This window comes from Pan troglodytes, chromosome 2 (assembly GCF_028858775.2).
Source record: "Pan troglodytes isolate AG18354 chromosome 2, NHGRI_mPanTro3-v2.0_pri, whole genome shotgun sequence".
Taxonomy (NCBI): domain Eukaryota; kingdom Metazoa; phylum Chordata; class Mammalia; order Primates; family Hominidae; genus Pan; species Pan troglodytes.
The window spans coordinates 177,430,642-177,453,974 of record NC_086015.1 but is presented as its reverse complement, the minus strand read 5'-3'; the positions used below and the strand labels follow the sequence as shown (position 1 = coordinate 177,453,974).

Here is a 23,333-nt window from a genome sequence, read left to right as displayed (position 1 = left end):
AAGCAATGCTAATTCTTTTATTCAGCCATTGGAAACATTTATCTTTAGGCTATGTATGAGGAAATTATATGATGTCCTCTTTGCTGTATTCTTATCTTGGGCTATATACAGATGAGAGATTATCTTACTTCACATAGTCTTCGTACCAATATCATTATTGATTAGATAGTACAAAACCATAAATATTTCAGTATAGATTTTATTTTTAATTGTTTCCAGTGACATGATTTGATCAAGACTTGGATCAAGAATTAAATTTAAGATCTCTTCCTAGATATTATTAATTTTGTTCTCTAAGAATAATAGATTTATGATTTAAAGGGATCTATTTAAATTCCTTTGCTCTTCTTTTTAAAAAACTGTCACACATCTCTATTTAAAGCACTATTTGGATGCAAAAAGTCATTAATTTAAAATTGAGAAGTTTTTCTTCCTTTTTTTCTCTCACTTCCTCCTTTTTTCCGTTCTTTTCTTTTTCCTTCTCCCACTTTCCTCTCTCTCTCTTCTGAAAAGTTGTGTCCAGCTCCCCAAATCTATTCTCTAAATTCTTGCCCTGCATTCACCAAGAGGTGAAAAGATCATAAAATATCATTGTTTCTATCAAGTCAGAACTGTCAGCAGTGTGGAAGCAATACAAAGACTTTGTAAGAAAACACTTATCTTAGTAACTTTTTGTGTGAGACAAATCGAGAAGAAATTATTTCTGAGTTTAAAAATAGTCAACACAACTTGGAAAACATGGTAATATTTATTCATGATAATAAACACGTTTTTAATGAAAGTCATAGATGTCCAAACACAAACTGAATCATGACAACCCAATGGTCTGTTTTACAAAAACCATGACATATGTCCCATTAATTTGCTAAATGATATGAATGCAGAGAAAGGATGAATCAAAACCACTAAAATCCTTTTAAACACACCATCTAGTTTAGATGTCAACTCTGAAAATGGCATTCAAAAATGGTCCCTCTCTTATTTATCTGCTGAGTTTTTGTTACGGTACCTTTACCAATTTCTTAAAAGCTTTAATTGTTATCATTCATTTCAACTCAAAACTGCTAGCAATTTGGTTTGACTTTCCATAGAGGACTAAATTCTGTCACATTAATACATATGTAGGTACTTATACAATGTCATTTGTAAGTATATGGGTCTGAAAGGGCCATTATAAATGTTATATAAACCATATAGTATATAGGGTATATATATATTATGTGGTGTACATAATAGCTGACTAGAAAAAAAATATACCTATCTAGTATATGATTTTCTCTAATAGCTTCAGACTTCTTTCAAATTAAACTTACTATTTGGACAGTTTTTAAAGTTTGCTAGAGATTTAAATTTTTATTCTTAAGTACCATCAAGTCAGATGCCTCTATAATTGTCACTTTCAAAAATTTACCTCAGTCTTTCCCAGAAGCCATTTAGATGCATCTGATATTATTTAAAAAATCAAATTAAATGTAAAAATGTCCAAATAAGCTTTCCTTATTGGTAATTTATAATATAGTCATCCTATTGTACTCTTTAAATTGAATTATCTGAATCTGAAAATTAAAAAAAGCTAAGTTTTATAAATAAAATCTCAGGAGGAAAAGGCACTTAAGCCCTGCACACGGTTATTCCAGTCTGTATTCTCCACAACCCTTATCAAATGGAATTGATTTCTGGCCTTCATCCAAATACAGCAAAGTGCCAGAATAAAATCAAATCAGAATGCTTATGAAAAAGAATCAAGTTGGCCACCAAATGTTTCACATCAGTAGGAAATTTCTTTAGAGACTTCTGATGGAAATTTGAAGTGTATGTTGCTATCAGATCAAGTGCAGGAGAGGTATAAGGCTACTGGAGAAATTCCCTTAGTCTATTGACCAGAAAGCTAAACCATTTGTCGTAACAGTAAAGCTTGACAAGATAATCAAATGAATGATAACAAAATCTCAGCAGGGAAGTGCCCATTAATTGAATTTATTTGGAAGCATGTTTTCACAAGTATAACCAAATTATCTAATTTCCACTCACATTAAAAAGTGATAGTCTATAACAACTAATTACTGGAAATGAAGGAAAAGGCCAGTACTTTGAACCAATAACACAGAAGAAAACAAAATTACTAACATCAAAAGACTGCCATATTTGACAGCTTCTTAAGAATTCAATTCATCATTTCATCCTGTGAAACTATTTCAGTGAAACTCGCCAAAGAAAAGAATCCCAGTAATTTCTATGTAGTAGTGTCTTTAATGCTGGAACACATTTCTCATATTCTTTGTATCATTTTTTGATATTAATACGTGTGTCAGGATGAGTGTGGCAAGAGGTGAAATAACTGTTGTTACAGATACAACAATTTAGTTTCAGCATTTCACTTCTGTAAGAAAATTAGTGCCATCTGTTTTCCTCTTTTTAATATTATATATACTTGATAATTTTTTAAAAAATGTTGTTGCTGTTTTCACGTACAGATCAGGAGGTTGGAAATAAAGCATCATTTTGGTCAACTTTTATATTTGAAATGAGGAATAAAATAATATATACTTAGATTTTCTGCTTTGAGTTGCCAGCAAGATGTCTACAAATTGGACATTTTTAATGCTTTAGCAAATTATTTTCCAATTTGCATAAAGTTAGTAATAAACTTTGTTATATATCTGTGGTAGCCAATTAGATTTTGTTCATAGTCAACATGTTCAGTAGAGATTTAAAACTATGAAATCTGTCACTTTTATTTTTCTATCCTCATACTCTAAAACATTAATCTGTTGGTAAACATTTGGTAAAAATTTTATATAACAGCAAAACAATGAAATAAAGTTCATTTTAGTGTAATCTTTGTATAAATTATAAGCAGCTTTGCCTAATTTTTAATCAGAGGCAGGAAAATCTGAATTAACAAATAATGCCAAAAATATTTTAATTTTGTTACTTACATTGTTTTTCAAAGAAAATTATCTAAATAAATACATTTTAAACATATTTGCTAAAATTGAGTAACAGTATTTATTTTTCTTGCATATAAAGATTATGTTTCAGCTTTAAAAACAGTTCTTAATGTTCTGTATAATGTGGGACATCCTTTTTCATTCAGAAACTAGAGACTGCAATTATAAAACTAGCTACTAACACTCATTCATTCACAATGACTTTATCACGTGACTGGTGAACAGCAATTAAACCTAGGCTGCTTTATCTTCCATAAAGTTATTCTACCCTAATTTAGAGAAAATAATTAATAGGGCTATGCTTTGTTTTCCTCAATCATTTTCCTAAATTAATATAAAGAGGGTGACAGTTATGCTATATATAGGTAGATTGATAAATGCAGAGCAATAGATTGGTAGGTAGATGATATAAATATGGCCATCGTTAAAACATACTATTTAATAGAATGTTTGGTTTTGCCAAATGAAGCAATGCATATGAAAGTATTCATTCATATCTTATTTTGTTGTCATTTCTATTCTGTTCTTGTGTTTTGTTTAATACATACAGTAAAATACAGTGTTCCAATTGAACAATACTTCAGATGCTAAACAATTATTTGTATTTGTGTACACTGGCAGTTCACAGTTTAAAAGCATAACCACCTCAGTCAAAAGCTGTATGCAGATCACTCTGGATTTGGAAGACTTTTGCTTCTAACAGAGACTTTTTTTTAATTATGTTGGAATACCTACATTTCTTTGATAGATAATAATTGGGAGAGGGGATTATAATCACATAAATTCCTTGAAATAGATTTTTATCTTTTAGTGTCAGTTTAATATCTTGCTCAGCACTTTTACATTCTCTTAGCATGGCAACTTTCTATTCATTACTTTATGGTAGTTTAATCACCCCCATTTTATGAACCTAGTTATTTGTATTCCATGAAATATTGCAAATTTCTTTTCAATAGACCTTTTCCTTGATGACTAGAATTGGAACTTGTTTTTCTAACTGAAAACAATTGGCACTTTATTTCTACAACATCTGTACCTAAGATATATTGTACCTAAGATATATTTAACAACACAAAGCTAATCTTTCTTTTTTTCATGGATTTCTGGAGCTTTTAAATTCATAACATTAAAGAATTTTTATGAGTTTCATCTTAGATGAGACTTGCCTTTAAATACATATTTGTGTTTTCTGTGGAAGTTACCTATATGTCTTCAAAAACCTGACTGGTCTAATCTAGAAAAATTACTCTTTGAGACAGTCATGTTTCTTTGTTTTTCTTTTCCTTTTTTTCTTTTCTTTTTTTTTTTTAGAAAAAAGAAAGACAAAACAGCAATAAACATTTTAGCTCTTTAATGAGCAAAGATCATGTTTCTTAGCATTGGACTAATAGTCATTATCCAGATTATCTTTATTTCACACAATGACCAGTGACATGGCCAAGATGTACAAAGTTGGTTCCATCAAGTAGTATACAATTTTTTGTATAATAATCTTTCATTCTTGAAAAAGAGTAACTGAAAAGAAAGGTTTCTGTTACTGCAGTTAGTTTGTCAGAGAAAGTTCTTTGCATTATCTTATAAACTATCAAAATTGCTAGTCATCTGAAAAAATGTAAAAAAAAAAATCACATAACTTTAGTCTAATAGAAATATAGTACAGGTAAGAGAGAAAGTATTTATCAGGATGTGCTCTTTAAGTCCATCTCATTTGTTTTTCAATATAAATGTACATCTGATTACATATACAAACATTTGGAAAGGTCTGTGATATACTGTTACTGGTAAACAACAGGGGGATGAAGAGTTTCCTGTGGTCTGAGAATATTCGTTTAAAATCACACATATGTGTAAGACTAAAATCCTCCAGATGTTGACTCTCCTAGGTTCTGTATCTACGTTGTACTCTACTGAGATTGCGTGAGTAAATTCCAGTGACTGAACCTCAGTGAGAAAGGTAAGTGATGTAAAGAGGGACATAACTTCTTTATAATGAATTGTTATTAGTAAACATTTTGTCATGCAGCATGAGTAAATCAAAGAACTCAGAACTATAATCAGAGTGGTAATACTGGGGCATCCTCATATCATGAAAGACTGTTGCAAGTAACTCTTTGGACACACTTCACCTTACCAAAAGGAACAAAATACAGAGTAACAAAAAAACACAGCAACTTATAGATCCTGTACCACATGTCCAATTAGGGTTATATTTCTATAAATTATCTAGATGGGATTGAAAAGAACATTAAAAACAGGAAATTTTTTTCTGGGATTCATATCAGCGAGTATTCACCACTATACCTATAGTTTCTTCAAATACCTTTAATAGCTAATGCCTTCTATATTGAAACTACTGTGAATTATTTTATTGTAATTACTTTTGCCCCTTAAAATCTTCTTTAGGTTCTGCCAATTGATGGAGGAAGCTTCTATTAAAAACTCCAATGGGATGAGAAGAATTTTAATTACGGCTTAATCAGCAGCACAGCCACCAAGCATATAAATTATCATGCACATCGTGCTAAAAATATCCAGTTTCCTTTATCCCCACAACTTTATACTGACAGCACTTATGTGATAATGGTGTACCTGCCAGTCTTTAAACTTCTTTGTTTTACTGGCAAATTTCAGCATGAGCCTTTGCTAAGGCCATTAACAGCATTGACGCTTTGTGTACTTATCCAAATATGTAAATATGGTCTACACAATAAAACGGCTCCAAATAAAAACTGGTGAAAATTATCTGACATTCCATTGGTGTGTCCCTTGTGCATATTCATAGTTGTTTTTTTATTTTTATTTTTTATATTTCAGACATAGTTCTTTCCTGTTTGGTGTTCCACATGCCTAATTCCATTATGTAACTTAAATCTTCAAAAAATTAATTCTTGAATGTGAATGAAAAAGTATCATTCAGAACAATTGCTTCAAGCAATTGAAATTTGTTTTTAAAGTTGATTTGTATATATACAATTCATTTTTTTCAAAACCCCCAAAGTTCTTGATATGTATATTCACATAATATTCCTCCTTATTTAAATAGTAAGTCTTGTAGGTTGAAAGCCAAGGAATCTTCAGTAATTGTTTACTGCAATCCATCAAAAAAAATAGTTTGTTTCTCTTATCTGGCTATACCCTGGTTGTTGAATGTGAATGAGGGTGGGGATGGGGATGGGGCAGAGTATTGTTCTGTCCTCCAGTAAATGTATTGAATGTGTGTAAGGGCTGAATCCCTGGTATAGTGTTGGGAATCATTGTAATGGTGTTAGGTGTCATTAAGGGAACATCATCAGGTGACCTCCTCATAGCTAGTGTGTAATCTGGGGGACAGGCGGTCCGAAGAACCACCTCATGTGGATGGATGGACTCACATTCATGATCCAAATCAGTGTGCTTCATTTGGAGGGACATGATTTCCTCTTCTTGTGCATGGGTTAGATCATTGGTAGTAGTGCGCTGAGGGCTGCATCGCCTGTGAACATCATGTCTCCTCTTATCCTTTTTGTAGTACAGGGCTGCAAAGGCCAAGATGTTCAGAAACAGCAGTGACGCTCCAACTGCAATAGTGACACTCAGCTCTGTTGAGTAGTCCCTTTGATCCACTGAAAATGGACTTGGTTGTTGTTTGGGATCATCCTGCTTGGCAGTGGGAAAGGCTGACGTGACAGGTACAGAATTTTTTCTCGTAGGTCTGAAAGTGATGTCAGTTGATGGCACTTTAGTTGTTGTAGAGGTATACTGAGAAATGTCATTGAGATTATGCAGATGAGGTACCAACTCCAACCAGAGGTTCACCTTATTGGCTCTGTAATGTTCTTTAACTCTTGGTTTTAATCCAATATGGAGATAAAGTTGGTCTTTCTGGGAATATCTGGTCCATGCTACTTCTTCAAAACGGTTGGGTTTGGTATGAATGAATTTCGTGTCTTGAGGGACTGGTTGATTTGGGTCACTAAGAAGGAAAAGATAAATTATGAGAATAAAGCTATTTTATTTTTTACTTAAAATCACACTACTTTAACATCTAATAATTAAATAGATGACTCAGCAATGCTTTAGATTGTGTTTTAACATTAATTTGGGTCAATTTAGAAATATAAATCTCCTAGCAGGCAGATTGTTAGATGGGTGATAATGGAAGGCAAGTAAGTCTCACATTCTTGTTCTCTCTGCTTATCCTGAGATGGGCTGCTATCTACCCAAAGATTTTAAAGAATTATTTAAATACTCACATACGTATGAGTTGTCTCATAGGCAAGCTAGCAGAGATGACATGGAATAGTGGAAAGGATTTTTGATTTTAAATTAGCAGATGAAGGTTTGAGCCTAGGCTCTGCTATATACCAGACATGTGAACATCTCTATGACACTCACAGAGCCTCAGGTCTCCTTCTTGTAAAGTGGGATTAATAGTACCTGATCTGCCAGATTCAGAAAGGTAGTTGGAAGGATAAAAGAGTGTTGTGAATTACAAAGCACTATAAAATAATATTTATTACTGCTGAACAATAACAAGTCTTGTATAATTCAAAAACCAAAAGCAGATGTAATTAAGTAATGCAATTGAGATATGTGCTTTCTTAACAAGCTTCTAAAACACCAGAAATAATAAAGCAATGACTTTTAAAAACACCATAATATAGAATTAATTTTGAATAAAGGAATGTAATATCTTGCAGGTATTAATCCAATATGACATTATCTGGGCATAAATATCTATTATTTTAAAATGGTTAAAATAACATTTTTATTAAAAATAAACTTCATTCCTTAGGTACATACCCAGTTTTAGCAAAATTTGTCCAGTATGTCATTACAACTGCACTCAGCATCACATCATTTTTGGAGAAATTGCAAGGAAATAACTCTGTAGGGCCAATCATGGGGATTCCCAGTACGTAGGGAACCTCGTCTCCGTGGGCTGCATCAGCCCAAGCTGGAACCTGATCTGTTTGGCAATGATGGTAAAAGGCATAGAAGTACGTAGGTGAACCAAAGTTTGAGTGAAGATCCGCTGTGGCTACAGCTGGTGCCACCCACTGATGGTCCGTAAACAAAGCCAATAATGTCTTTCTTCTGGTTTCAGGGTTATGACGGTCAGCCCAGTCAGTATACATGAACTTAATGGTTTCTCTCAAAACATCTTTGCCTTCAGGATATCCATATAAATTATCAACAAAATTTGAAACAGCAAAGTCAAAATCACTAGCTGATATACCATCATCGCTATCTACTATATTTTCAACAAATTTTAACCCTTCCCCTTGGTTCACTCCTAACATTATATCATAGTTGAGAAACTCTCCTTGCTCCATCAATATCTGAGGGTCGTCTGGTATTACATCACCATCAATCACAGGTCCAAAGGCTATGTGGTATCGAGCTGGTTGAATATCTTGGTCAACAAGTTCTTTGTAAGGCTTCTTCTGTAGGCATTCCACTAACTCTACTGTATCTGAAACATTGCAACCAACTTTTGTGGCCAACATTCTGGCATATTTTGCAGGTTGAAAACTAACAGCCCAGCTGGAAAGGGCTGTTCCACTTTGAGCTATTGCTCGTTGAAAAAGTCCTATGGGAAAATCAACAAAGAATTTTAGATGATCTTTGGGTAATGTTGTGGTAAAACAATAACATCTGATATTTTAGACATGTATATAAAAACCCAGATACAGCTCAAGAAACAGGGAGTTAGAGATATTTTTGCTTAAGGGAGGTACACAAAGCCAACCGCAGGGTATAATGGATTAGAGAGGTGGATCTAAGTCTTTTGCTTTGAGTGGCACCTGCTTTAGGGATCAAGAAGCCTCAAAGAGGTAGTAGGCAAGAAGAAAAGGAGACGATGTAGTGGTAAAAAGTCCCAAATATGTTCTTTAATGAGTGTGTAAATACTTATATTATCATCAACATTAACCAGATGGGGCCAATCTTCTCCTATTTAACTCTCCAACAGACTCTACATTGTCTGTTTGGAATATTTCCTCCAGTTTGGCTGTGTCCATCTTCCTTCAAAATGGTTCCCTATATTTGTTTTAAACAGATGTTATTTGAAAAAGAATTCTTGAAGGCTCATACAATGACTGGGGCTGGCTGTTTGTTTATACCCTGGGGTTGGCCCTGAATTCACACAAAACAGAATATCACTTTAGACATACTCTTTCCAGATCTTCATGTCAGACATAGTATGCTGAATATTCATCTTTCAGAAGAAGACATAACATTTGAAGTGTTTTCACTAGGTTAAAGAAAAAACCATCAGCAGAAAGATTTAGTGTGGGGTGATTTAACTTTTGCCACTGTTGAATGTACACTACTGTTTTTATCATAAAAGATGAAAAGCACATGGTCCACTGCTTTTTAATTGCATTTAAGAATTGTAAATGATGGTTCCATATGCAGTTAAGTGCTGCATGTCATTCAAATTTACAAACACACTTTATCTTCTCATTAAGGTATTTTTCTGATAAAATTCCTGTTTTAAAAATATAGTTTATCTATTTTCTTTTACATATTTAAATTTATTATCAATTTATCAATTTCCAAATACAGCTTTGTGCTTGTTATTTAAAAACATGCTTAATTATTCATATGTGTTAATGAGATAAAAACTCTTTTCACAAAGGTGTTGAAGCACTGTCTGAATTAGAAGGAAAGTTTTAGATTTTTCTTAACCTAATATGCCTAGATATTCAACATGTCTGTAACATGTTCCTATATAATTCTGAAGATATTAAAAAAATCTAACAGTATTAATATACATTTGTTTTGGTTTTCTGACATCTTTATAAGTATTTTTTAGTTTACTAGAACAAAGTATGCTAGAGCAAATGATACAAATACAGATAATTTTTAAAATTATGTAGCTGTTTATCAACATTTGCTCAGGAAAATATTTTAATAAATAAAAATTGTGTAACTAAAATGCACCTGGTGATTTCTATAATATTCTTTCCCATTTCAGGGACTCAACATTAACTAAATATACCGAAAAAGATTGAGAAGGAAAGGCATATCATGTCCAATATATCCTAAAATATGCCACCTAGATTCCTAAAATATGGGAAAAATGTATGTTTTATCATTAGTGAAAGTGCCTCTTATGTGGATGCAAGATGGGGTTGACTCATGGTATATCCAGGCCTGAACATTGTGGGATTTATTGCCTTTAAAGTTTATATCTCCACTGGAGGCAGAATCAGCTTGATGATTTCAAGAGATTTTTTTCAGCATCTCCTGGTAAAATCAGGCAGCTTAGTTTGGAGACAGGTTTAGGCCAAACCTAAGTTCATGTCTTTTTCCAGGGATAGACAGATTTCCCTGAAGTGTATAATAAAATATTGTATTTTCAACTGTTTGCATAACCATTTCCTACTGTTTACCATGCCATCAGTTGATGACTGGCAGTGTTAGCTGATGAACTAACTGACTCATCTCTTAAACCAATGCCAGTTTGATACTAGCTAAAGGTGGCTTTCACGTCAATTTTTGAGCAAGCGACCCTGAGAAACCTATAGAGGTGGCTTAGTGTTGCTTTAGCTACATAGTGGCATTAGTAAAAATACTGAGATTAGAACAATCTAATCTGTTTAATTAATTAAAGAAACACTAAGTTTATTATTTCAAAAGAAGCCATTTTTTTACAGATGAAATCTCTCTTGGAAATGTTCATCTGTGTTATTTTGTCACCTTGAATCAGAATTTTACTAATAATATAAATGAAATGTTATGTAAACTATGTTAATAAATTGAGTCTATATATGATTCTCCAAATACATGGATTCATTTAATGACTGGCTGTTCTTTTGAAATTCAACATTCATGTGTTTTTGATACTGAAAACAAATACAATATGTTTGGTGCTCCTATCACAAAACTCAACCTTACAAATTAAGACACTTCATGAATTATACTTGACAGTGTATACTTTCTTCTTGGATATAAAATGACAATAAAAGATCAGAAATTAAAAGAAAGATGGTGTACGTTTTTATATATTCTCTGTCTTCCTCTCTATCATACATAAATAATGCAGAAAAAGTATTTGCTTTGCAAATTCCTCCAACAATACTCTTCTTGTGAAATTTCAAATTAATAATGCAGTTGGAATGGGTGATTCTATGCATGGTAAAATGGAGATGGAGTTCATAAAGAACAACATGGTAAGCCTTGGACAGGCACTTTGGAAAAAAATATGTCAAAGCCAGAAAATGGAAACGAGAAAAATATTTCATGGATTTCAGCAGCCTCAATACTCCATGCTGTCTTGCCGAGTTTAGGGGGAAAAATAATGCTTTTGGAGTTAAAAATAGAAAAAACACTGAATCAAATGTATTTTTCTTTTTAATCAAAAGCTCTACCAGTGACCTTGATGCTTTGACAATTTTGGATCATGCATGCGAAATAATCAACAATCCATTCTGTACTCAGACAACAAGTGAAATCACATGTTTTCAGACAAACTAGCTTATGACCGCTTCGTTAGCTTCATACTAATAAAGGGTTTAAAATGTCTATTGTCTTGAAAATAGATTATATACAATCCCTGCATGTAAAAAGTCTCATCTTTCTTTGATTTTGATCACTGAATAAACAAAGATGACAAAATTGTAGAACGTCTTTGTCTGATTTTTTCTTCAAATCACCCTTTAAAGGAAAGAAGAGTAACTGTAATGCTAACTATTCTGAAGTGTGCTTGAAAGGGCATCCTTACCAAGCTCCACAGGAGACGAAGAAAAGAGTTTGATGAAAATTTAAACATGCACAGAAAAACTGAAGAAACAAAGCTTTAAACAGATATTGAGTTCAACCTAACACTCAGTTTGAACAGAGAAATATACAGAGCATCACATACTACTGATGGTGGTGGCATGCAGACACCAAAATTGTCAAAATTTGCAACCTTGCATAATACCTTTGGTTGAATTGCTCCAACGGTTACCTTCAGAATAATGGGATAAAGTCAGCAGGTTGACACATGAACCCCCAGCACCAGATCCAAAAACAGTGATTCTTAAGGGGTCACCACCAAAGAATCCAATGTTTTCACTAGTCCATCTTAAAGCTTGTATGAGATCAAGGAGTCCATAGTTCCCCTTTGCAGCCTGATCGCCTGTACTCAAGAAACCTGAAAAATATAAATTTAGAAAACACGTTTTGAGCTGACGTGAATCAAATAGACATCAAATTTAAACACAAATGAAGCCTGTATTAATCAAGATAGGGACAGTCCAAGTTCATTAGTAAAAATTATTTTCCACCATAACAAAAGAATTTACTTTAGCAAGAATAGTAGTGGCTGAAATCTGAGAAATGACATTTATCTTCCCCAAATGCCTCCCAACTTATCCAGGTAACAGATAACAGGGACAGATAAAGGGAAGGCAAACATTCTGAAAACCTCAGGGAAGACATTCCAGGGGCCAAGCTACTCGGTGGAGACATTTGGATAGTATCATAGGGCTCATGTGAACGTGTATTTTGCAGAAAACACCATGTCTGTCCTCAAGTTGCTTGTCGTCAAATGTGGTTGGAATGTTAGGTATGTGTGGCAGAACGGCAGGATGGACATGTGTAGAGCAGGCGGGTATTTCTGTAAGACTTGTAGAGAAAGATTTTGTAAACTCCATGAAATTATATAGAACTCTGCATATATATGAATATGTACATTTTTATCAATGATGATCAATGATTAAGAAAGAATTACTGTGTCAGAGATGACTTGAGGCCACATTTAGGACTACTTTAAATGCCAAACTGAGGGGAGCTACTCAATTAGGAAATGGTGTAGAATAATTGAAGGTTTTTGAAAAGTTCAGACATATATTTCTGGAATGCTCAAAGCTCTGCTTTGTAGTAAATCTGAAAATGAGTAGGAAAATGAGGTGAATCTGAAAATGAGGGGGAGAGAAAACGGAGGTAGGGGAGAGAGTTTAAGGATCTGAACTGACAGAATGGCAAAGGCAATTGAAAAAAAGACGATGGATAGAAAAAATATTGTGGCATTAAGATCTGAGTAACTGTTTTACATATGAAAGTTGTAGAAGGGAGAGTCAAACATATTACTTAGCAATATCTTAAACACATTCACTCATTTAGCTGACCTGATAGCTTTTATAGTGTGTTTATTATAACTTGTAAAACAAACATCTATTCTCTAATATATTTTTGCATTTAATATAAGTGAAAATTTAGAAAGTGTTTGTTTCATAAAAGACTCCATTTTATGGACTATTTTATATTATGTAGAAAATATTTAGAGTCCTATTAGATATAAATTGATTATATTAAGGGATATAATTTCCAATTTCAACAAGTTTATAGAACTAATTTTTAAAAATTCATTCTCTCTTATTGGAGACTTATAGAAATTCAACATAATGGGTCAATGATTGTGATAAAAACTATTTTATTCAATTTGAAATATATCTCTTTATAAAATAAGCTAGGACATCGATTACATTTATGAAAACAAAACCATGATAACACTACCTATCAATCAGGTTAGCAAATAAATCCATAACCAAACTGAATATATGGATAAGAAATTCTCTAGGATCATTGTAGAAAAGAATAGATGAAGACAAATTCTCCTGAATAATTTTGAAAAATTTGAAGAAATGAAAGTGCTTAGTTATTCTTTTCCTACAAGATCAAAAATTCTAAGAAATAAAACTGCAGCTCTAACTCATTGTGTGTGTGTGTCTGTGTTTGTGGAATCCTGAAAATGTTAACTTTCCTTAAGACTAAAGTTGTAAAAAATACAGTTCAAATAAACAAATTTTTCTGGTCATACCCATTCTCTTTGATTGAATTTGCATAATAATTTAAGGAAATTTTTATGGTATCTTCTTAGATAGAAGTATTTGCAAATACTCAATATTCATATAAATTAGAGGATAATAAAATACAAAATAGAAGCATGGCAGGAATTCTTTTAACTCTATTTGCTATCACATGAACTTTGGTATAAGACAGAGTCATTAGTTTAAACTTCTGAAAGATTCTCTTACAAATGTTTTGGTCTATAAAGACAGACTATTGGCATGAACTCTGAAAACAATATTATGGAAGCATTACTGTACATTAGATAGAAAAACTCTTGAAGGAAAAAGGATATGTGTGTGAGAGAGAGAGAGAGAGAGTGAATGAAAGAATAAGAACATAATACTCTTGTTATGAGGTTGGTGCAAAAGTAATTGCAGTTACATTCAAATTACTCCAGTTACATTCAAATGAATCTTTACATCCATACAGAATTAACTTACTCATAAAATAATCATCATTCAATGTGTAGCATGTAGAGAACCACGGTATCAATTATTTCTACATTAACTAAATTGTATCCCCACTGTAATTCCAGTTATAGATGCACTCTTTAGTCAAATAGCTTTGTGTTTATATAACAGTGCTGTAAAAAAAAAAAGAGTTCCTCTGAAGAGTAACTTCTACTTTATATATAGTCTAAAGAAGTCTTGTAATATATTCAAGAAAGAGTTTTAAAGAAAATAAATTCAGTTCAAAAATGTCATTATTAAACCACAGCATAGAAAATAGAGTAAATCATTGGGTAGAAGTTATTGTGCTGTAGCCTCAAAACGTCCAAGATTACTCAGTCAAGCTCCATTTTTGCCCTTCAGTACTGAATTTCTCTTACTCCTGATTCTAGTGTATTTCATGTGTATGTTATCTATCTATCATCTATCTATCTATCTATCTATCTATCTATCTATCTATCTATCCATCCATCCATATCATCATCTGAAACTAACTGATCATTAGAGTGAATTTAGAGGACGACGCTGGGTTTTATATTAGGAAAAACTGATAGCAGCTGTCTTTATTAAGGCCAACTGACGAAGCAAATAACATGTCTTCAGACCTGGTAGAGAGATATATACTTGCATACACTTTTTGATTACTGACGGTATATTCAAACAACATCCTGTGGGTAAGTTAAAGGCACAAAATGAGGAAAGTTAAATAAATTGCTGTCTCAAAAGAGATACAGTTTGCTAATTACTCAAGTGATGTACATTGACAGCATTCTATACCTTGCTATCTAGTGAAGTAGTCATTTAAAGTTCTTTTTAAATTGACTTAGCTGTTATGTCCTTAACAGCACAACCATTTCAGATCACCCTAGCTGAAACTTTACATTGAAGTGCTCAACTATAGTCCAGTCATTGGGGGAACTCAATTTTGCAGAGTCCTCACTTCATGATTACTTTGGAGAAGAAGGCTTTTCCTTTAATGTCAGTTAAATCATTCTTAACAGATAGTCACTATTTTATCTCACTTTTCTTGACACTCATTTTAAGTTCCTGGGATGTGTGACTAATTATTATTGTAACACATTGACATATTATTATTTTTGTAAAATAGAACAATAATGACTATAAAGCAAACTCTTTTCCTTTTCAGAAAAATGCACAAAATTTTCCCCCAAAAAATTCAACTACTTAATTTACTTGACTCAGGAATGTAAAACTTTAACAATTAGTAATTTTAGAGTTAAGGCTAACTCTCAAAATTCATAATTGCAATTATGCTGAAAATTATTTGACTGATTCATGTGTCTATTACAATTTTCGTTCACCTATTTGTCCAAATAGAATTTATTTAATACCAGTCTTCCCACTTAAAAACTCAGTCTATCAAAAAACATGTCCATTTGTGGTTCGTACATGAAACTACTAGTTGATTACATCTACTGAGCAGGCTTAGCTTGAATTTTCTGTTTACCTGATCTGGCAATTAGAGTTAGTTTCAAGTGCTAGAGAGAAACCAGGTAATTGAACATGGGTGCATAGGCTCTTGGAATGGAAAAATAACCAGGCCTGAAATAAATTGGACAAGGGGAAAATAAATAAATCAAGGTATTGGCTTGGGCTACTGTTGTATATGGAACTCAGATAACTCTCTGATAGGCAGACCCTAAGGAGTGTGAAAGGAGCTAATTTAAATTGTCAGGCAGTAGCCCTGCGGTTTATTGGTTGACTCAATTTATACTTAGGTCTCTTACAATACAATCAAACAAGCATGTACAAATATCTTTAGAATGTTAAAAAAAATACAGACTGTTTGTTTACATTTGAGATGACATCTAGAATGTCAGAAATTTAAGATGACAGTGATTCTGTACTGTAGCTGTGCTTCCTTCTTTTTTAAGGTAGGAGCATATTTGAGTGCCTATGTTTATAGTTGTTAATTTCTAGAAACACCGAATAGAATACAATATTCTTTTTAGTCCACATTATGTAGCTCAAGCTATAAGGTAGAAAAGAAATTTGCAGTGTTTATCAATGCTGTTGCCTGGATACAGATGACTGTGGTTTGTTCCTTGAGTCACATTGCTAAGTATTTCAAAATAGAGACCATACTGAGTATTAAAGAAAGAGCCAGCCTTGCAGACATGAGACTCTGAATGATAGTGAGACGTCCTTCTAGGGACTTGGGAATATGGATCAGAAAAATAGCTCATTAAGGACTTTGCATCTTAAACATAAAAGGATTTAAAACTGTGGAAATAAAACCTTGAATTCTTCCAGGTAAAAATCCAACTCTAAATCCTATGTGCTAACTCTCCTTATCTTTTCAGTTGCCATGTTCAGTCATGTCTTCCTCTGCATTCTGCCTCTGTCTCCTGCTTTAAACTTCATGTCACGGACTTATTCCAGGTCCTCCTCTTTTCTTCTTAGACCCTTGAAATCATTCTAATTAGTCAATTAACCTCCAAACTTTCAGCAAGCAAGTATCCCTTCTGTCACTACTCACCTATGAAAAATATTCTCTTCTAATGGGGTGACACGGCTATACAGAAATAAAATCCTCATGCTAGAATATGATTAGTTTCTCTTTATTTCTGTTTGATTCAAAATTGTTTAAAATATAATGTATTTAAATCCTCACAATTAGGCATATATGGCCAAATGATTCTTGACAAAGGTGCCAAGACTATGCAATGGCAAAACAACAGTTTCTTCAACAAATGATGCTGGGAAAACTGGATATCCAGATATAGAACAATGAAGTTGGACTCTTAGCATACACCATATAAAAATTAACTCAAAATGAAAAAACCCAAAACTATTAAACTCCTAAAATAAAATATAGATTAAGAATTTCAGGAAATTAGATGTGGCAATGATTTCTTGGATATTAAACCAAAAGCACAGGAAAAAAAAATAAAAAATAAACAAATAAGACTACATCAAACTTCAAAACATCTGCGCATCAAAAAAAAAAAAAAAAAGAAAGGAAACCAACAGAATGGGAGAAAAACAATTGCAAATTATATATTTGATAAAGTATTAATATCCAGAAATTTTTACAACTAAACAACAACAAAAAACCCAAATAACCTAATTAAAAAATGGGTAAAGAACTTAAATAGACATTTCTTCAAAGAGATGTACAAATGGACAATAAACATATGAAAAGATATTCAACATCACTAATCATTAAAAAATGCAAATCAAACCCACATTGTGATATCCCCTCACACCCACAGGATGACTACTATCAAAAAATAGGAAATACTTAGTGTTGGCAAGGATGTAGAAGATTTGCAACCCTTGTTTTGGTGGGAATGTAAAACATGTAACCCTTATCAAAAATAGTTTGGAGATTCCTCAAAAAATTAAACATAGGATTAGTATATGATTCAGCATCGTTCTTCTGGGTATACATACAAAAGAATTCAAAGTAGGATCCCAACGAGAAATTTGCAAGTCCATGTTCATCTAAGTACTATTTATAATAGCCAAGAGGAAGCAACCCAAGTGTTGACAGATCAATGTATAAAGAAAATACAGATAAAGAAAATATACATATGATGGAATATTGTGTAGCTTTAAAAAAGAAGCAAATCTTGTTACATGCTACAACATGGATGAGCCTCTGAAGACAATGTGCTATGTGAAATAAGCCAGTCACAAAAAAAGCAAATACTGTAGGATTCTACTCATATGAAGTATCTAAAGTAGTCACAATCATAGAAACAGAAATTAGAAAGGTGGTTACCAAGAGCTGTGGAGAAAGGGGAAGGGGGAATTAGTATTTAATGAGTATAGAGTTTCAGTGTTGTATGAAAAAGTTCTAGAGATCTGTCGCTAAACAATGTGAATATACTTAATATATTAATACAGTTACTGAACAGTATATGTAAAAATGCTAATAATGATAAATTTAATGTTAAATTTTTTTTACTATAATAATAAAAAAATTATCCAAATTGGACAACTTGTGTTCTGTGTGAGGGTAAAGCACACACACACAGCATTTAATTATTCACCATATATAGCTAGCTTCCTTGCTATTGTGTTCCCTCGAAGGTTACTGTCTAAATTCTTCTTAGAAAGCAATGAAGGATAAAGTAAAAATAATTTCCTTTTTATGTGTATCCTTTGGAAAAAAAAAAACCTGGCTCTGAAATGAGGTTAATACCTTAACATCAAACAACTTGATGGTATTTCCAAAATTTTACGTTTTGGTGAATCTATTTATCAATTTGTTCTAAGACAATTTGCTCTTTAATGACTTGTCTCAGAAATAACACACTGTGTTGCTGGTCATGGCTTCTGATCACCGACAGCTGGACACGGGGGAGTACAGTGGGAAAGAAGAAGATGACTGTAAATAGATGCCTGGAAATAAAACACCTATAGCTATTTCTTTGGTTTTCAGTTTCCAAATTCCAAACTTTCACCATCTACAAGGTAAAGAGGTGAGATTGTTCCTTCTATGTTACACTCAGTGTTAACATCTTGTGACTCCTTCCCCCAAGTAAGACCGAAGTATTTATTTTAACCAAATTTCTTCCCAATTTAGGTTGTAATGGTTAGAAAAAAGGGCCCTAATTTACTTAGCTCTGAATCATGAATACCATTCCCATTTCAAGAATGCCCCAAGATACTAGGGAGAAAGTAACCCCCAGCTCCAGCCCCCATCACCAACCACATATTCTTCACCACAATTTAAGGCTGTTAGTGTTTTCTGGGCCTGCATCTTAAGAAAAGTTTATCCAGCACTCCCTGATTTAGGCTATTGTGTACTTCCTGTCTATGTGCATCTGGACAACAAACCTGGTATTCAAAGTTCACGAAGTTCCTGTGCAGTTTGAATAACTGCTTTCACAAAGAAGTGAAAAAAGAAGAAATATCTCTTCTAAAAGGGCTCTTGAGTCAAAAGAAATCATATTCTTCATTTCTAATTGCTTTGATCGTGCGGGAATATGTCTTGTGATTTAAAGACATAGTGCACTTCGAAGCATGACATTGAAGAAACGACAATGTCTATCATATAAGAAAGGTCCTCAGGAACTATATACTTTAGAATTATACTATGTAGCTTCAGGAACAATAAAAACTATACAAATTTTGCAATTTTCTAACTGTTCAATATTTATTTTTATCTCTTAAGTGTTCCCATTGTAACCTATGTGTGTGTGTGCTTTGTAATGTACTATTTATAAGTTATTCATATTCCATTTTTTTCTGGACTAGAAGCTCCATCCACTGTAATTGTCCCCAGACAGTCATTATATACATGTTTGCTGAATACAGGACAGCGTTAATGTTATAATTTTCTATTAACACATGAAGACTAATAATTAAACTTTTCAAATGAAAGAGGTCTATGTATCTTTCTTAGATGGCAGCAATGAAGTGAGAACTTAGGAAAAATCCCTCTCAGCAGCCAATCTTGAGGGAAAGTACTCTAAGATGCAGTGTGGGTGGCATTAGTTTTGAAGAGAGGAAAATAGGACAATCCTGGGTAGGGCTTATCCGAGATGAGATAAGAGGACACGTGGCCCAGTAGGCTATCCCAGAATACTGGTCTAGAATACAGGCCAAGGTCCTAAAGTTTGACAGACTCTTGAGATTCCCCCAACATTTAGTGTGGTAAAAAGACAGCCAGACTTAGGATAACCAGGATGTTAGTATAGTTTGGATATCTGTTTCCTCTCAATCTCAGGTTGAAAATTGATCCCCAGTGTAGGAGGTGGGGCCTATTAGGAGGAGTTTGGGTGATGGAAGCAGATCCTTCATGAATGGCTTGTTCCCCTCCTCATATGACACAATGGTTCCTCTTTGCCTCCCACCATGAGTGGAAGCCAGAGGCTCTCACCAGAAGTAGATGCTGCTGTGATGTTTCTTGTACAGAACTGCAGAACCATGAGCCAAATAAATCTTTTTGCTTTATAAATTATCCAGCCTTACGTATTCCTTTATAGCGACACAAACAGACTAACACAGGTTTGTGAGCAAATTACTGTGTCAATTAGTTAGTCCCTCTGAGTTTTGGTTTCCTAATAGACAATATCAGTAATAGTACCCACCCCATAAAATTATCATTATTAGAAGAGATAATGTTTTTAGTATGCAGGGGGCTTAATATATGTTGTATAAAAATACTGTGGCTATAATCAACTAACAAATTTGATGTTTTCTTTATTGTCACCTATTTCATTAAGTAGAATAAACCACTTATCCATTTTTACTGAAAAAAATGAAGTCAAGAAGAATTAAAAGAAAAAAGTTTTTAAAAATTACAAAAAATTAAATATTTATAATATACAAAATAGGGTTAAATTTACCACATTTTTAAACTATTCCATGGAAAAGAGTTGGCAAAGCATCTCAAAATACATATGTTCAAAAAATAACATGCTGGCAAGGTTGTGAATCACAAGGAATGCTTATACACTACTTGTGGAATGATATTAGTTCAGCTACTGTAGAAAGCAGTTTAGAGATTTCTTGAAGAACTTAAAATAGAAATACCGTTCGACCTAGCAATCCCACTACCGGGTATATACTCAAAGGAATATAAATAGTTTTGCCATGAAGACACATACACATGTATGTTCATTGAAGCACTATTCACAATAGCAAAGACATGGAATCAACATAGATACCCATCAGTGGTGGATTGGATAAAGAAAATGTCGTACATATACACTGTGGAAATATATGCAGCCATAAAAAAGAACAAAATCATGACTTTTGCAGCAACATGGATGGAGCTTGAAGCCATTATCCTAAGCAAATTAACACAAGAGCAGAAAACAGAATACTGCATCTTCTCACCTGTAAGTGGAGGTTAAATATTGAATACACATGGACACAAAGAAGGGAACTATAGACACCAGGGCCTACTTGAGGGTGGAGGCTAGGGGGAGGGTGAAGATTGAAAAAACTATCAGATACTATGTTCATTACCTTGGTCACAAAATAATCTGTACATTAAACCCCCTTGACATGCAATTTGCCCATTTAACAAACCTGCACATATAGCCACTGCACCTAAAATAAAAGTTGGAAAGAAAAAAATATATATATATATACACACACATATATATATGCACTGAGGGCAATATATATATACATATACACATATATACACATACACATGTATACATATATACATATATACACATATATACATATATACACACATATATACATATATACACATATATACATATATACACATATATATTATAACAAAATACTCTTTACCTAAAACTAAGAGGACAACATATATATATAGATGTTGTATAAAAATACTTTGGCTATATATATATATAGCCCTCTTAGTTTTAGGTAGAGTAAGAGTATTTTGTTATACAATAAACAAATTTAAGGAATTCGAAAAAAAGATGGCCGAATAGGAACAGCTCCTGTCTACAGCTCCCAGCGTGAGCGACGCAGAAGACGGGTGATTTCTGCATTTCCCTCTGAGGTACCGGGTTCATCTCACTAGGGAGTGCCAGACAGTGGGCGCAGGCCAGTGGGTGCGTGCACCGTGTGCGAGCCGAAGCAGGGCGAGGCATTGCCTCACCTGGGAAGCGCAAGGGGTCAGGGAGTTCCCTTTCCGAGTCAAAGAAAGGGGTGACGGACGCACCTGGAAAATCGGGTCACTCCCACCCGAATATTGTGCTTTTCGGACCGGCTTAAAAAACGGCGCACCACGAGATTATATCCCACACCTGGCTCGGAGGGTCCTATGCCCACGGAGTCTCGCTGGTTGCTAGCACAGCAGTCTGAGATCAAACTGCAAGGCGGCAGCCAGGCTGGGGGAGGGGCGCCCGCCATTGCCCAGGCTTGCTTAGGTAAACAAAGCAGCCCGGAAGCTCGAACTGGGTGGAGCCCACCACAGCTCAAGGAGGCCTGCCTGCCTCTGTAGGCTCCACCTCTGGGGGCAGGGCACAGACAAACAAAAAGACAGCAGTAACCTCTGCAGACTTAAATGTCCCTGTCTGACAGCTTTGAAGAGAGCAGTGGTTCTCCCAGCACGCAGCTGGAGATCTGAGAACGGGCAGACTGCCTCCTCAAGTGGGTCCCTGACCCCTGACCCCCGAGCAGCCTAACTGGGAGGCACCCCCCAGCAGGGGCACACTGACACCTCACACGGCAGGGTATTCCAACAGACCTGCAGCTGAGGGTCCTCTCTGTTAGAAGGAAAACTAACAAACAGAAAGGACATCCACACCAAAAACCCATCTGTACATCACCATCATCAAAGACCAAAAGTAGATAAAACCACAAAGATGGGAAAAAACAGAACAGAAAAACTGGAAACTCTAAAAAGCAGAGCGCCTCTCCTCCTCCAAAGGAACGCAGCTCCTCACCAGCAACGGAACAAAGCTGGACGGAGAATGACTTTGACGAGCTGAGGGGAGAAGGCTTCAGACAATCAAATTACTCTGAGCTACGGGAGGACATTCAAATCAAAGGCAACGAAGTTGAAAACTTTGAAAAAAATTTAGAAGAATGTATAACTAGAATAACCAATACAGAGAAGTGCTTAAAGGAGCTGATGGAGCTGAAAACCAAGGCTCGAGAACTACGTGAAGAATGCAGAAGCCTCAGGAGCCGATGCGATCAACTGGAAGAAAGGGTATCAGCGATGGAAGATGAAATGAATGAAATGAAGCGAGAAGGGAAGTTTAGAGAAAAAAGAATAAAAAGAAATGAGCAAAGCCTCCAAGAAATATGGGACTATGTGAAAAGACCAAATCTACGTCTGATTGGTGTACCTGAAAGTGATGGGGAGAATGGAACCAAGTTGGAAAACACTCTGTGGGATATTATCCAGGAGAACTTCCCCAATCTAGCAAGGCAGGCCAACGTTCAGATTCAGGAAATACAGAGAACGCCACAAAGATACTCCTCGAGAAGAGCAACTCCAAGACACATAATTGTCAGATTCACCAAAGTTGAAATGAAGGAAAAAATGTTAAGGGCAGCCAGAGAGAAAGGTCGGGTTACCCACAAAGGGAAGCCCATCAGACTAACAGCTGATCTCTCGGCAGAAACCCTACAAGCCAGAAGAGAGTGGGGGCCAATATTCAACATTCTTAAAGAAAAGAATTTTGAA

The 23,333-nt window shown here is 34.3% G+C and overlaps 1 protein-coding gene across 9 annotated transcripts in view; it reads right to left on the bottom strand.

Moving 5' to 3' along the window:
• Nucleotides 1-729: 729 nt before the first annotated feature.
• NLGN1 (neuroligin 1) overlaps nucleotides 730-23,333 on the bottom strand; it is a 905,219-nt gene continuing 882,615 nt past the window's right edge. For 6 of the 9 annotated variants that reach the window (XM_009446867.4, XM_054681258.2, XM_009446866.5 and 3 more), the window contains 3 exons: nucleotides 11,863-12,075; nucleotides 7,734-8,523; nucleotides 730-6,903 (listed from right to left, as the gene is read on the bottom strand). In XM_009446867.4, coding sequence (XP_009445142.1) covers nucleotides 6,081-6,903; nucleotides 7,734-8,523; nucleotides 11,863-12,075 — 1,826 coding nt within the window. In that variant the 3' untranslated portion in view covers nucleotides 730-6,080. The remainder of the gene's footprint in view (nucleotides 6,904-7,733; nucleotides 8,524-11,862; nucleotides 12,076-23,333) is intronic. The other 3 variants (XM_054681259.2, XM_054681261.2, XM_063807333.1) reach the window with 2 other exon arrangements.